We start from the raw sequence: 12,317 nt of genomic DNA, 5'->3' as shown, positions 1-12,317 counted from the left end.
AACAGTTTTTATCTTAGTCTTGTAAGAATCTGAAAATGAACCGGTTCTCTGTGCCCAACCCCAATTATCAAATGCTGCTTCAAGCTTTTTCATACACCAACTGTCAACCATTCAGCATCCTCCCACACAGAGCTCATAACTGACTGATTTCCCAGGCCAAATGTCAGCAAATCTCAGATTTACATGGCTGAATGTCCATGTTTACACCTCTGCATTCACCCTGGAGAACGGCAGGCCTTTTTATAGCAACATACTGAGTGGGCACAAGAGATATAAAGTTTTCCTGATGCAGCCTGAGTCATCAGACCCAAACTGTCCTCTCTTTTGAACTTGAACAGGCAGGACAGGAGCTTGTTTTTAAATTCTGTCAACTTTCTGTTTGCTCTTATCCAGAATGCACTCATCCATGACCTGGAAAATTCCCAGAAACAACTGGAGGAGTTCCATCACAATAAGGTACCATTGGTTATTAGGTACAATGCTGATCTAAAGGAACTGTCGCACACAATAACCTAGTAGTTAGTGCAATACAAAATCAAAACTGTTTTCAAATGTTACATTTAGCCTATAATTTTGCTGCAATTCTTTAGGAGAGGCTGATTGGGGAGATTGAGAAGTTACGAGCAGAACTCGATCATATGAAGCGCAGGAGTGCTGTGTTTGGAGACGGATCACACCCCAGGTGACACCTAGATTGCAACAGATCATCATAGTTTCATAGACGACATGAAACAGAAGCTCCACTTATTTATGCAAATTATATTTCTAAAAACACATGCTAATTTGAACATCTCAAACTCTCTGTCTGTGCTTCTCTGTTGACCCTGTCTCAGGTCTCATCTTGGCAGTGCCACAGATCTGCGATTCTCAGTGGTGGAAGGTCAGGGTGATCATTACTCCTCCACAGGTGTCATACGACGGGCTCAGAAAGGTCGAATGATGGCACTCAGGGATGAACCCACAAAGGTGCCAATGTCACCCGTACATATGTTACTGTCTACCAAAACCTTCCCTTTACATATGATTTTATTAGCATCAATGGTGTAAACCTTAAAGGGACATTCCACTTGTTTTGAAAATAGGCTCATTTTCCAGCTCCCCTAGAGTTAAACATTTGATTTTTACCGTTTTGGAATTCATTCAGCCGATCTCTGGGTCTGACGCTACCACTTTTAGCATAGCTTAGCATAATTCATTGAATCTGATTAGACCATTAGCATCACGCTCAAAAATAACCAAAGAGTTTCGATATTTTTCCTATTTAAAACTTGACTCTTCTGTAGTAACACTGGCTATGTTTAGATGCACAACATTTTGTCACCCTAAAGATTGCAATCTGATTAAAATGTTCGTTTACATGTACATTCTATAGAATCCGAACCGAACGTCTGTGCAAGCAGGGTTGCCAGATTCACGGATCAGAACCAGCCCAAATGGACATTCAAAACTAGCCCAAAAGCATCCCCAAATACCGATAACTAATGAACGAAATACTTTCATCTTAAACCCGAAGAAAAAAAACAACTGGTGGAAACAGTTTAAACAGTAGCTCAAATCTAAACTCGAAAAAATGCAGAGGACTTGGCAACGCCTCGCTGCGGACAGTATCTCTCGTCGAGTTCTGTTTTATCTCTGGATTTAAGTCAAAACGGAGTTGGAGAAAGTTTTTCTTAAGAAGTTTTCAGATAAAGGTGATGAAAACACACTTTTCCAAAGACACAACGCTATTTTATTGCTTTAAGTAGCCTAATGTTTTAAAAGTACACATAAACGTGGCAGAATGTACATCACGTGACCCCTGCTTACCTTAATATTGCGTAATGTCACTGCCTTACTATTGCGTGTTTCTGTGACGTGAATCATGTGATATAAGAGTTAAATATAAGACGTGAACTTGAGCACAAATGTTCTGCGCATGTGCACAATGTATTTTTGCATCCGCTTGAGAAAATACTACGATTCACACGTTTACATGCGTACTTTTCTCCTATGGATCGGATCACAGATCAGAGTACACCACCCCCTTCAATACGATCCAAATTTGCATCCGATCGCTTTAGCATCCGATTGATTAAGGTGTTTACATGAAGGCTTTTCAATACGATTACAAACGGATTATTTGGTTGCATGTAAACGTACCTATTGTGTACTTAGGCCAACGGAAAATTAAAAGTTGCGATTTTCTAGCCGATATGGCTAGGACTATACTCTCATTCCACCATAATAATCAATAACATGGTACGGCAGAAAAGTCCTTGATTATTACGATTATTATTGGTCATTTTTGAGTGCGATGCTAATGGTCTAATCAGATTCAATGGATTATGCTAAACTATGCTAAAAGTGGTAGCGCCAGACCAGAGTGTCCCTTTAATGTAAAGGTGGTCTATACCACTTTAAAATGTGCATGTAGAGATTGTCGCTTTGACACAAACTGGTGCTATTGGTGCGTGTTGTGATGATGTCATTATGCAGCAATATTCAGCCTTGTTCAAAACTCTCATTATAAATATAGACAATATTTACCCTTTCTCTTTCTTTGTCTCTGTTCTTTTTGTGCCTCATTGGATGCATTTAATGTAAGTTTTGTGTTTTTGGAGCTACAGTGTAACACATCTTATAGCCCCTAAGCAGGCTGTCACACAATCTATGTTTGATATATGAGCTCCACAGCAAAACGTCCTTAATTCTTAGTAGTTTAGCATAATCCCAGACATTTGCTTGTTTGCTTATTAAATTATTTTGCGGTTTGATTGTGCTTTAGCAATAAATGTTTAGTATGCTCCATTTAATACATAAAAGCATTATGAAAAATTTCCCTAAAATCAGGATCAGAATGCAAAATGCAAATATCCCTATCCCTCTTGCCCAAACACTATTTGGTAAATTCCTTGCTTTTGTGCCGTAACCAATGTACATTTTGTCCAGATCCTTCCGATGGTGGAGCAGGACTGGGATCGCTCTCAACCTTCCAGCTTGCGAGCCAGTCGTACTCATTTGATGGGCAGCGACACCGAGCTGTCCGATTTGGACGACGAGGACCGGGACACCATCTTTAGCTCAGCCGATATGCTGTCCCCCAGCGGGCACTCGGACGCCCAGACACTCGCCCTTATGCTGCAGGAACAGCTGGATGCTATCAATGAGGAGATTAGGTGATGTCATCTAAATATCAGCAACTGCTCAGAATTCCTTAGCAACCGCAAACCAGTGCTCTGGCAGCCACACGCAACACGCTAGCATCGTGCCAGCGGGTTTTGCACGAGCAAGCGCTAATTCCTTCGAAAATTTAAAAATCTAGTTTCACACTTCAATTGTACAATGTGTGATTAAGGAGATGCAGTTTCCCGGTCAAGTTTTGGATTAATCCAGGACTAGGTCTTAGTTATATTAGGAAATTTAAGTAGTTTTTAAAAACATACCTTACAAAGATATTATGCTGGTGTGCACTTCGAGACAAAACAATGCACTGCAAAAAATGACTTTCTTACTTAGTATTTTTGTTTTGTTTTCAGTAGAAATATTAAAATGAATTTACTTAATACAAGAAAAATTTAGCAAAAAATGTCTTGTTCCATTGGCAGATTTTTTTGCACAAATTCGCTTAAATTTAATATGTTTTGTCTAAAAACTAGACTTATTTTCTTAGGTAATTTGCTCATCAAGAAAATACATCTTAATTTAAGAATTTTTAGATATTTCTACTGAAAACAAGACAAAAATACTAAGTAAGAAAGTCATTTTTTTGCAGTGTGGCACTGATATATGTTAAAATATGTCAGTGCAAGATGTTTTTAAATTAAGGCAGCTCAAACATGTATTTTAGTCTGAGGCTATGATAAGCCCTGTATAGGAAACCGCCCCCTCAGGAGTAAAAATGGGTCATTAAACACACCACAGTTAGAAAATGTCAGCACATTAAAATGTGACCACCCACATTTATATTTTTATCAACCTCCATTTAGTATTAAGTGTTTTGCTGAGGGCGTTGTTACTCATTTAACTTGTGAAAGTGTTAGCCAACATTAACAAAGTCATTTAAATAGTCTTTGGTCTTAAAGATACAAAACCAGCCTGTGAAAGAGGGTTTTTACACTTTTATCAGTATATTTGTTTTTTGGGTTCGAACCCATGACCTTTGCTGTAAACGCAATGCTCTACCACTGAGCTATACAGCAGAAAATATTCATGTAAAACTAAATTATAAAACCTTGATTAACATTACTTGTGATCAAAACACATTTCATCTTTCTTCTCAAACTTAATGACCTTCTAGATTTTAAAATGACTTAGACCCTGAAGACACATCTGCATCTTTTTTTTCCGGTGTATTGGAACTAGAACATTAACAGAAAGTGTCAGAAAGGCTCAAATATTTTTCATATACCGAACTGCTGCCTGAATCTCTCACAGCAGCATAAAGTGCTGGAAGAAGAGCACCTGTCATATATGACTTTGAGTCAGTAAGTTTGCTCATCACAGAGATTGAATCTGAGACGTGGTTAAATACAAATGGCAGACAACAACAGACCCATTACCTTAAAGAGCAGCAGTGTGCCAGTAGAGATGAGTCACTGACTGAGCTGTAAGATAAATTCATAAGGGTTCTGCTAAATAAATACCTGAATTAATAATAAGAGACGTTCTGCTAAATACTTCTATTAATAAGAAGCCTGAATATGAATTATGAATGAAAGGTATTCTCAATATATACAGCCGCAGAAAAGATTAAGAGACCACTCCAGTTTGGCCTTTAATCATTTCTATGTGTTTTGTGACCATTTCTGTCCACTGTCTGTTGAAGTACAACAAAAGCAAACCTCAGGAGTGACAATAAAGTCATACAAAAGAAATGTAAAAGACACATGAAAGATGTGAGAAATCATCAGTGTTATTTCATTAAATATATACTTTTGAACTTTTCTTAAAGGTGCATTGTGTCACTTTTAGAAAGGATCTCTTGACAGAAATGCAATATTATATACATAACTATATTATCAGTGGTGTATAAAGACCTTACATAATTAACTGTATTGTTTTTATTACCTTAGAATGAGCCGTTTTTATCTACATACATGTCTACTTACATGGAAGTCACCGACATACTTGTACAGTAGTTGTAAACGGACAAACTGTTGTATAAAGCACGTTTCATCCATACAGTAAGTTGTCACAGACGATAACATCTTTGTCCTGTGGCAGCTACCATAGTTTCTAATTTCGAAATTGAGGTTGGTTACAATTCACAATCTCATCCCTAGGTGCCGCTAAAAACCTGTACTGTACCTTTAAAATAAATGTAAAAACTTTAGTATTGTGTTGTTGAAAAATGAATTTGAACTTGTTTTCTTTGCCTTATTTAAGATGTTTAAACACTGCATCTTTTTTGTTATTTTGACCAATTTAAATTTTCAGTTAATAAATAAATAAAGCAAATAAAAACATTATTTTTTAGGAATTTGGCTGAAATGTTGTCGGTAATTGACAGAATGAAGCAAAAATTATAATTTTACTTAATTGTACTGTATTTTCCGGACTATAAGTCACACTTTTTACATAGTTTGACAGGTCCTGGAATTTCAGGAGTGACAAAGTCATACAACAGCAATGTAAAAGACGCATAAAAAAGACGCGGTTAAACATCAGTGTTATTCTATAAATATTCACTTTATGTTAATTCATATATGTTTTACCTCTTCAAAAGGCATTTTTGACTTATGCGACTTATACTCCGGAGGGACTTGTAGTCCAGGAAAAAAACAGTAAATAGAAAAACTGAAAATAATCTTAAAGTGGTCTCTTAAAGGGGACAGAGAATGAAAACCATTTTTACCTTGTCTTTGTTGAATAACGGTAGTCTACCCACATTCACAAACATACAAAAAGTGCTAGACATGCTAAACATCTCAGTCTCATAATAATTCCTCTTTTAGAAATGTCAGCCAGAAAACTGCCCAATCTGAAAAACTGATGCTTATGACATCACAGGCATCTAACTGCCCCTCCACTTTAAAATAATTGGCTACATGTTTTAAGTGGCAGCAAAGTCAGCCAATCAGTAATGAGGTGCAAGTTAAGCCAGTAGGTGGAGCCAAATAGGTGCAAAACCACTTGTTTAAAATCCCCCACCCTAATAGAGCTATCTGAGAGAGGTTTTTAGGAAGCTTCTAAGGCATTACAGACCCAAACAAAACATTTTTGTCTACATGTCACATCACAGAACAAGGATAAATACTCCGTTCAATCATTCTATGTCACCTTTAATTTTTTCTGTTGCTGTATTTAGGGTTCTTACACCCCTAAAAGTATCCAGGGGAAAACAAATATAATTTCTAGGCTTGAACAAATAGTGAATATATGTTTATTGTTAATACAGATTTTTTTTTACTCTGGAGAACCAAAGAACCCTTCTCTTAGCATCAACTAACATTGGCCAAATTTGACCCATGGGTTCTCCAGGGTTAATTTTCTAAATTAGAAACACACTTATTGAGAAGGCTTGTATAGAGTGAAACCTGAATTTTATGTGCATTGAGAGACAATAAAAACCAGTTTCTATTCAATTATTGTGCCGTAATAATATATTGAAACTCTCTGTCTCTTTCAGGATGATCCAGGTTGAGCGAGAAACAGCAGAGCTGCGTGCAGATGAGATTGAGAGTCGAGTGAACAGCGGCAGTATGGACGGCCTCAACGTAACCCTACGGCCTCGCTCCACCATCCCCACCTCTGTCACAGCCCTCTCCCTGGCCAGCTCCTCTCCTCCAGTTAGCGGCCGGTCCACTCCCAAAATGACGTCTGGTTCAATGGCACATGAATTAGGCATTATGACCCTGGTGAGACCCTCATATACTTAAAATTCAAGCAGATTAAAGCAGTAAAAAATGCATGAACAGTCATCTGGTGTGTTTGATGCAAGTTCCCAAAAATCATGTTTGACTGTATAACGTCGTACAAGCTTAAAGGGATAGTTCCACCAAAAATGATATTAAACCCATGATTTGCTCACCCCCAAGCTGTCCGAGTTGCATTTGTCCATCGTTCTTCAGACAAACACATTTTCGGATATTTTAGAAAATGTTTTAGATCTTTCAGTTGATTAAATGTAATGTTACGGAGTCCACGACCTTCAAGTCCAAAAAAAGTGCGTCCGTCCTTCACAAAATAAATCCAAACTGCTCCAGGATGATAAACAAAGGTCTTCTGAGGGTAATCCACGCAGTGTTGTTGTAGAAATATCCAAATTTAAAACTTTATTAACGCAAATAACTACCTTCCGGTAAGTTAATCTTAGTCGCGTCCGGATTCAGGATGAGAGCTTACGCAGCCTACAGAGGCTACTCTGCTGCTGCTCTGTGCCCCCGCCCTGCAAATTTGTCATACGTCACTAAGAAAAGTGCGTACACTACGCTAATACTCTCTCCTGAATACAGAGGAGTCTAAGATGGTTGCGCTACCGGAAGGTATTTATTTTCGTTAATAAAGTTTTAAATATGGATATTTCTTCAACAACACCGTACCGATTACCCTCAGAAGACCTTTGTTTATCATCCTGGAGCCGTTTGGATTTAATTTGTGAAGGATGGATGCACTTTTTTTGGACTTGAAGGTTGTGGACTATGGGTGGACCCCGTAACATTACATTTAATCAACTGAAAGATCTAAAACATTTTCTAAAATATCTGAAAATGTGTTTGTCTGAAAAACGATGGACATATGCAACTCGGACAGCTTGGGGGTGAGTAAATCATGGGTTTAATATCATTTTTGGCCGAACTATCCTTTAAAACATAAGCAGGCACTGTTTTTGCTAACCTAGCCTTAACTAAAGTTAACCCTTTCAGAAGCTTCTTTGTTTGTATCTAAAATTCAATGCTTGACAACTTTTCTCTTACCTCATTCCTTGAGTTTTAGCAGGAACTCAAGTGAATCTTATTTCTGTTTTCTTATTCTAACAACGAAACATTGAATAACCTGTCTGCTTGAATCTTTCCTCCGCCTCTTTCTTCATTCTAACGCTATCAGCCTAGTGATCTAAGGAAACACCGCAGGAGAGTCGCTGTAAGTTTGTCATCATCTCTAAATGACTAATCTCTCTAAACGACAAACTTGACTTTGCTAATCCAAATATGTGTAGTGTTTTCTGAGGGTGAGGAATGTATAGTAAATTAATATTAGTTGGTGACTTAAGTAATGAGTGCGTATTTAAAGCTGTTTAAGGGAAAATTAGGTGTCGATTGGGAGTGCATGAGTTTTGACAAGAATATATGTGTATAACAGTCCCCTGTGGAGACCAGAGAGGATAAGGCCACCATAAAGTGTGAGACATCACCCCCTTCATCCCCACGCAGTCTCAGACTCGACCAAATGAACTTCGCTCAGCTAACAGGAAGTCTGGAGGATGGCCGAGGGTAAACGCACACACACAAATCTACAGACAGTCACGTCTCAGGTGCTACATTTACATGTATTCATTTAACGGATGCTTCTATTTAAAGTGACTTACAAATGAGAAAGCATTTAACATTTCAACATTTAACAGCTGCTAAAAGAACCTGTACTGATTAAACCAGATTAGACCATTTACCCAGCAGGCACACTTGAGGAAAGTTAAGAGTTTATTACACACACACAGCTCTTGGGTCTTTAAACTAGTTAATTACTGTCAGCTTGCCTTTGTTCATCTTCTTTTACAACGTGTAGCTCACACTTTAGTCTCAGTGAGCAATAACAAAGATCTTCTTAATCTTCATTACCAGGCCCTTTAATAACACAGACAGCAATTTCATCATCTTTCTCGCCCTCTTGACATTCCAAACTCCTTTGATTTTCTTTCATTTCAGATCCACTATGGATACTCTTGAATACAAATCATACAGTGTCCTGTCTTGTTTTATTAAAATTTTTTAAAGGGTTTCACATACACAGACTCATATACACAAATTCACATTTCTTTCCTCAAATAACTGCTAAATGTTACTGATTTAAAGAGCACCTATTTCATTGCCAAAATCTACGTTTTAATACATTTTTGTAGCTCCAGATTTCCTGTCTTTTGTACAAAACTGTCCCTGATTGGCCAGCTAATCTGTACGTTGTGATTGGTCTGAATATCTCTGACCTCAGCCGAATATGTGACGCTCCTTAACATGTTTGAAAGATTCAGTCACAATGCAATGCTAACAGGAGTAAACTTACAGGAATTATGATAATGTTGGTGTTTACTACAACATAAATCCCAGGAAGTAAACAGTTGCTTACAATCTGTGTGTTCGTTGTAGTCCAGGGTTTCCCGCAGCACTTTTCAGTTCGGGGGCCCACCTAAGCTGGGATACCCTACCACCTTAACTAGGTCGTCCAAAAAAAAAAAAAAACGCTGCACAAAAGGCAGTCAAGTGCATCTCGGAGAATAGCGTGGACGCGCTTCACACCGCGAGCGGGCACGCGCCACATGGCCGAAATGAGAGAAAGACATGGTCCGTCACTGTCTGGAGGATAACTAGCCTGTTAATAAAACACTTAATTAATTAATAATCTAGTATGTGTTCATTTTCTGTCATAGTTTCTTCAAAATTGAGTTTAATTTGAGTGTTTAAAAAAAATAATTTTCATCATGACGCGTACGCCCCTTTGATTGCCACGCCCCCGGCCCGCCCACAGGCACAACCCTACCACCTTAACTAACACATTTTCTGCGGGAAACCCTGTAGTCCAAGAATAGAGATTTACGTTGGAGATGATAACTCGCGTCATTGTTTATTTTGTACTTTTTGCATATAGTTAAGATTTACTAATACACACCAAAGGAAATGTAAAATCGTGAATTGGACCGTTGGTGCTCTTTAAATTATTGCAAGAAATCAATCTCTACATTATGCACCTCACTGCTGTCAGCTTGTAAAGCAGTCAGGCTATTATGATTAAATGCTTCACATAAATATAAGGTGATGCCGGAGGGCAGTCATGTCATAGTGATGAAGCATCGACATTGTATATTTAAATGCATGAGTGCAGGATCAACAAACTGTTTTTCAGCAGCACAGACTAAATATTACAACTAAACATATATTTTTATGTAAAGACAAAGTTATGCAGTAAGTTAGAAAGTTTTCTGCAAGGTTATACTGTTTTAGCATTACCATTGGTTGCTAAATCTCCAGCTTTTGTTGAAATTGAATGAATAACTTTTCATCTCTTTATATTTTTGCCCCAGTGGTAACAAAAAGAAGGGCATAAAGTCGTCCATTGGCCGTCTCTTTGGTAAGAAAGAGAAAGCACGTTTTGACCAGCCAATGAGCAGGGACGGCCAGATGACACCACCTGTTATTCCAGGTACTACCAACCCAGATGAAAACATTACTGTACAAGTCTAGTTTTCATTAGCTTTACAGAGCATTAGATAAAGTTATATTTAACTAATGTTGTGACTGACCTTTAGATTTCGAGATGGGTATTGGCGACACCATGACTTTGAGCAAACTGGGCACCCAGGCAGAGAGAGATCGCAGGATGAAGAAAAAGTAAGTCTTCCTCTTTAATGATCACTGATACATCTCACAGGAAGAGTGCTCCTTTCACATTGACACGCTTACTAACACTATTATCCAATTACACTGCTCAGTTAAAGCAAAAAAAATGAAGTATACTTTATCGTCCTCTCTTGTTTCTCTGTCACCTGACCATTATGTGACTGGAAAATAGAGATTTCCTAAATAGCACCTGCCATAGGAAATGTACTTTGTTTGGGTGTTAGAAAGAGAAATTGAATAGCAATTTTCAATACAACTTGTCCTGTGTCACATATACTGTATATATGGATGAAAATTGTATATCCTCTGAGCACACCCCTTTTTTGCTATTAGACACGAGCTGCTGGAGGATGCCAGGAGGAAAGGACTTCCTTTCGCTCAGTGGGACGGTCCCACCGTCGTCTCCTGGCTCGAGGTACAGAGACGTCTAGCTTCTTCCCCCCACACATTGCAGTAATGAGCTCAGCTCTCATGATCTCCATGATTACAATCACACAAATCACGGGGGATGATGATAATTATGATAATCACTCACTCTCTATGATGATGATGATGATGATGAAGATAATGAAGATGAATTTTGACACTTCTCTCTCTGACATCCTTCAGCTGTGGGTGGGCATGCCTGCCTGGTACGTGGCGGCGTGTCGCGCTAACGTGAAGAGCGGCGCGATCATGTCGGCGCTGTCAGACACAGAAATCCAGCGAGAGATCGGCATCAGTAACCCACTACATCGGTTAAAGCTAAGGCTGGCCATTCAAGAGATGGTTTCACTGACAAGTCCTTCAGCTCCGCTGACCTCACGCACAGTAAGAACTCCAAAATCACTCACTTTACTTATACAATTCACTTTTAATCATACAGTTCACTTGAACAAATATACAAATTACTTTTGCTTAATTAAATTGCAGCCAACTGCAAGCAACTGCAACTAAATGATGATGCTTTGTCGCTTGAACTTTATTCTTCTGCAGTCATACTTAGTTATGTAGTAGTAACCATGTGAGCTTAAAGGCCTGGGTATACCTCACTTTTTACACATACGCGTGGTCCTGATGGAAATTTTGTCATTAGAATAGTAGGGAAGAGCGGGGCACAATCTAACGCTTTTTGGTTTTGGCTCGATCATTCAAAAAATATTTGAGTTTTATTAATTATATTGTTACACAAGCAACACACACATCTCTGCTACAAATAACCATTTGAAGTTTGTTTCTAGTACTTACCATTCTTGGACAATTACACCAAACGTGACAGAAGTGCAAACGTTACAACTTACCCCATAGGTGGGGTTAATTGTAACAGGCAGGGGGTTAGTTGTAACACTTGCCAAAAAATTAAGTTTGCAGGTAAATATTTCAATATTATTTTGTCTATATACTTGAAGTGGATATTGTTTATATATCTGTCTATAACAGACAGGCATTCACACTGTATTCATCCATCCAGCTCTTTTCTAACAATAGTTCAATTATAAATGGATACAAATGTCTAAATATGTGAGAAAAAGCAGCACAATTATGACAAAAAAATGTTTTATATGTGACCCAGTCTGTAATAATCATACTACAGTTTCAAGATCATATTCTGAGATAATGAGCATCAAAGTCTGATTTTAGCCATTTATTTCATTATGATTTCAATCTTTGACGTGACTTTATTCAATAAATATTAAAGATATGAACAAAACTACATTTGACACACAATTTTTGATAAGACAGGCACATTTATTTTGTTGGCAGCCAGCATTCATTCATGTGTAGCCTATTTAAAACAACAGCAAGAAT

General features: G+C 38.0%; 1 protein-coding gene across 13 annotated transcripts in view; it reads left to right on the top strand.

The window, feature by feature from the left end:
• The window catches only part of ppfia4 (PTPRF interacting protein alpha 4), a 100,129-nt gene that overhangs the window by 78,166 nt on the left and 9,646 nt on the right, over positions 1 to 12,317 (top strand). For 8 of the 13 annotated variants that reach the window (XM_065241400.2, XM_065241398.2, XM_065241405.2 and 5 more), the window contains exons 11-21: positions 394 to 456; positions 591 to 682; positions 834 to 966; positions 2,929 to 3,155; positions 6,608 to 6,836; positions 8,026 to 8,061; positions 8,281 to 8,411; positions 10,214 to 10,332; positions 10,439 to 10,520; positions 10,863 to 10,944; positions 11,139 to 11,339. In XM_065241400.2, coding sequence (XP_065097472.1) covers positions 394 to 456; positions 591 to 682; positions 834 to 966; positions 2,929 to 3,155; positions 6,608 to 6,836; positions 8,026 to 8,061; positions 8,281 to 8,411; positions 10,214 to 10,332; positions 10,439 to 10,520; positions 10,863 to 10,944; positions 11,139 to 11,339 — 1,395 coding nt within the window. The remainder of the gene's footprint in view (positions 1 to 393; positions 457 to 590; positions 683 to 833; positions 967 to 2,928; positions 3,156 to 6,607; positions 6,837 to 8,025; positions 8,062 to 8,280; positions 8,412 to 10,213; positions 10,333 to 10,438; positions 10,521 to 10,862; positions 10,945 to 11,138; positions 11,340 to 12,317) is intronic. The other 5 variants (XM_065241403.2, XM_065241408.2, XM_065241407.2 and 2 more) reach the window with 2 other exon arrangements.

The sequence above is a fragment of the Paramisgurnus dabryanus genome, chromosome 14 (assembly GCF_030506205.2).
Source record: "Paramisgurnus dabryanus chromosome 14, PD_genome_1.1, whole genome shotgun sequence".
Lineage (NCBI taxonomy): Eukaryota > Metazoa > Chordata > Actinopteri > Cypriniformes > Cobitidae > Paramisgurnus > Paramisgurnus dabryanus.
This window is presented reverse-complemented; position numbering and strand designations above follow the sequence as displayed.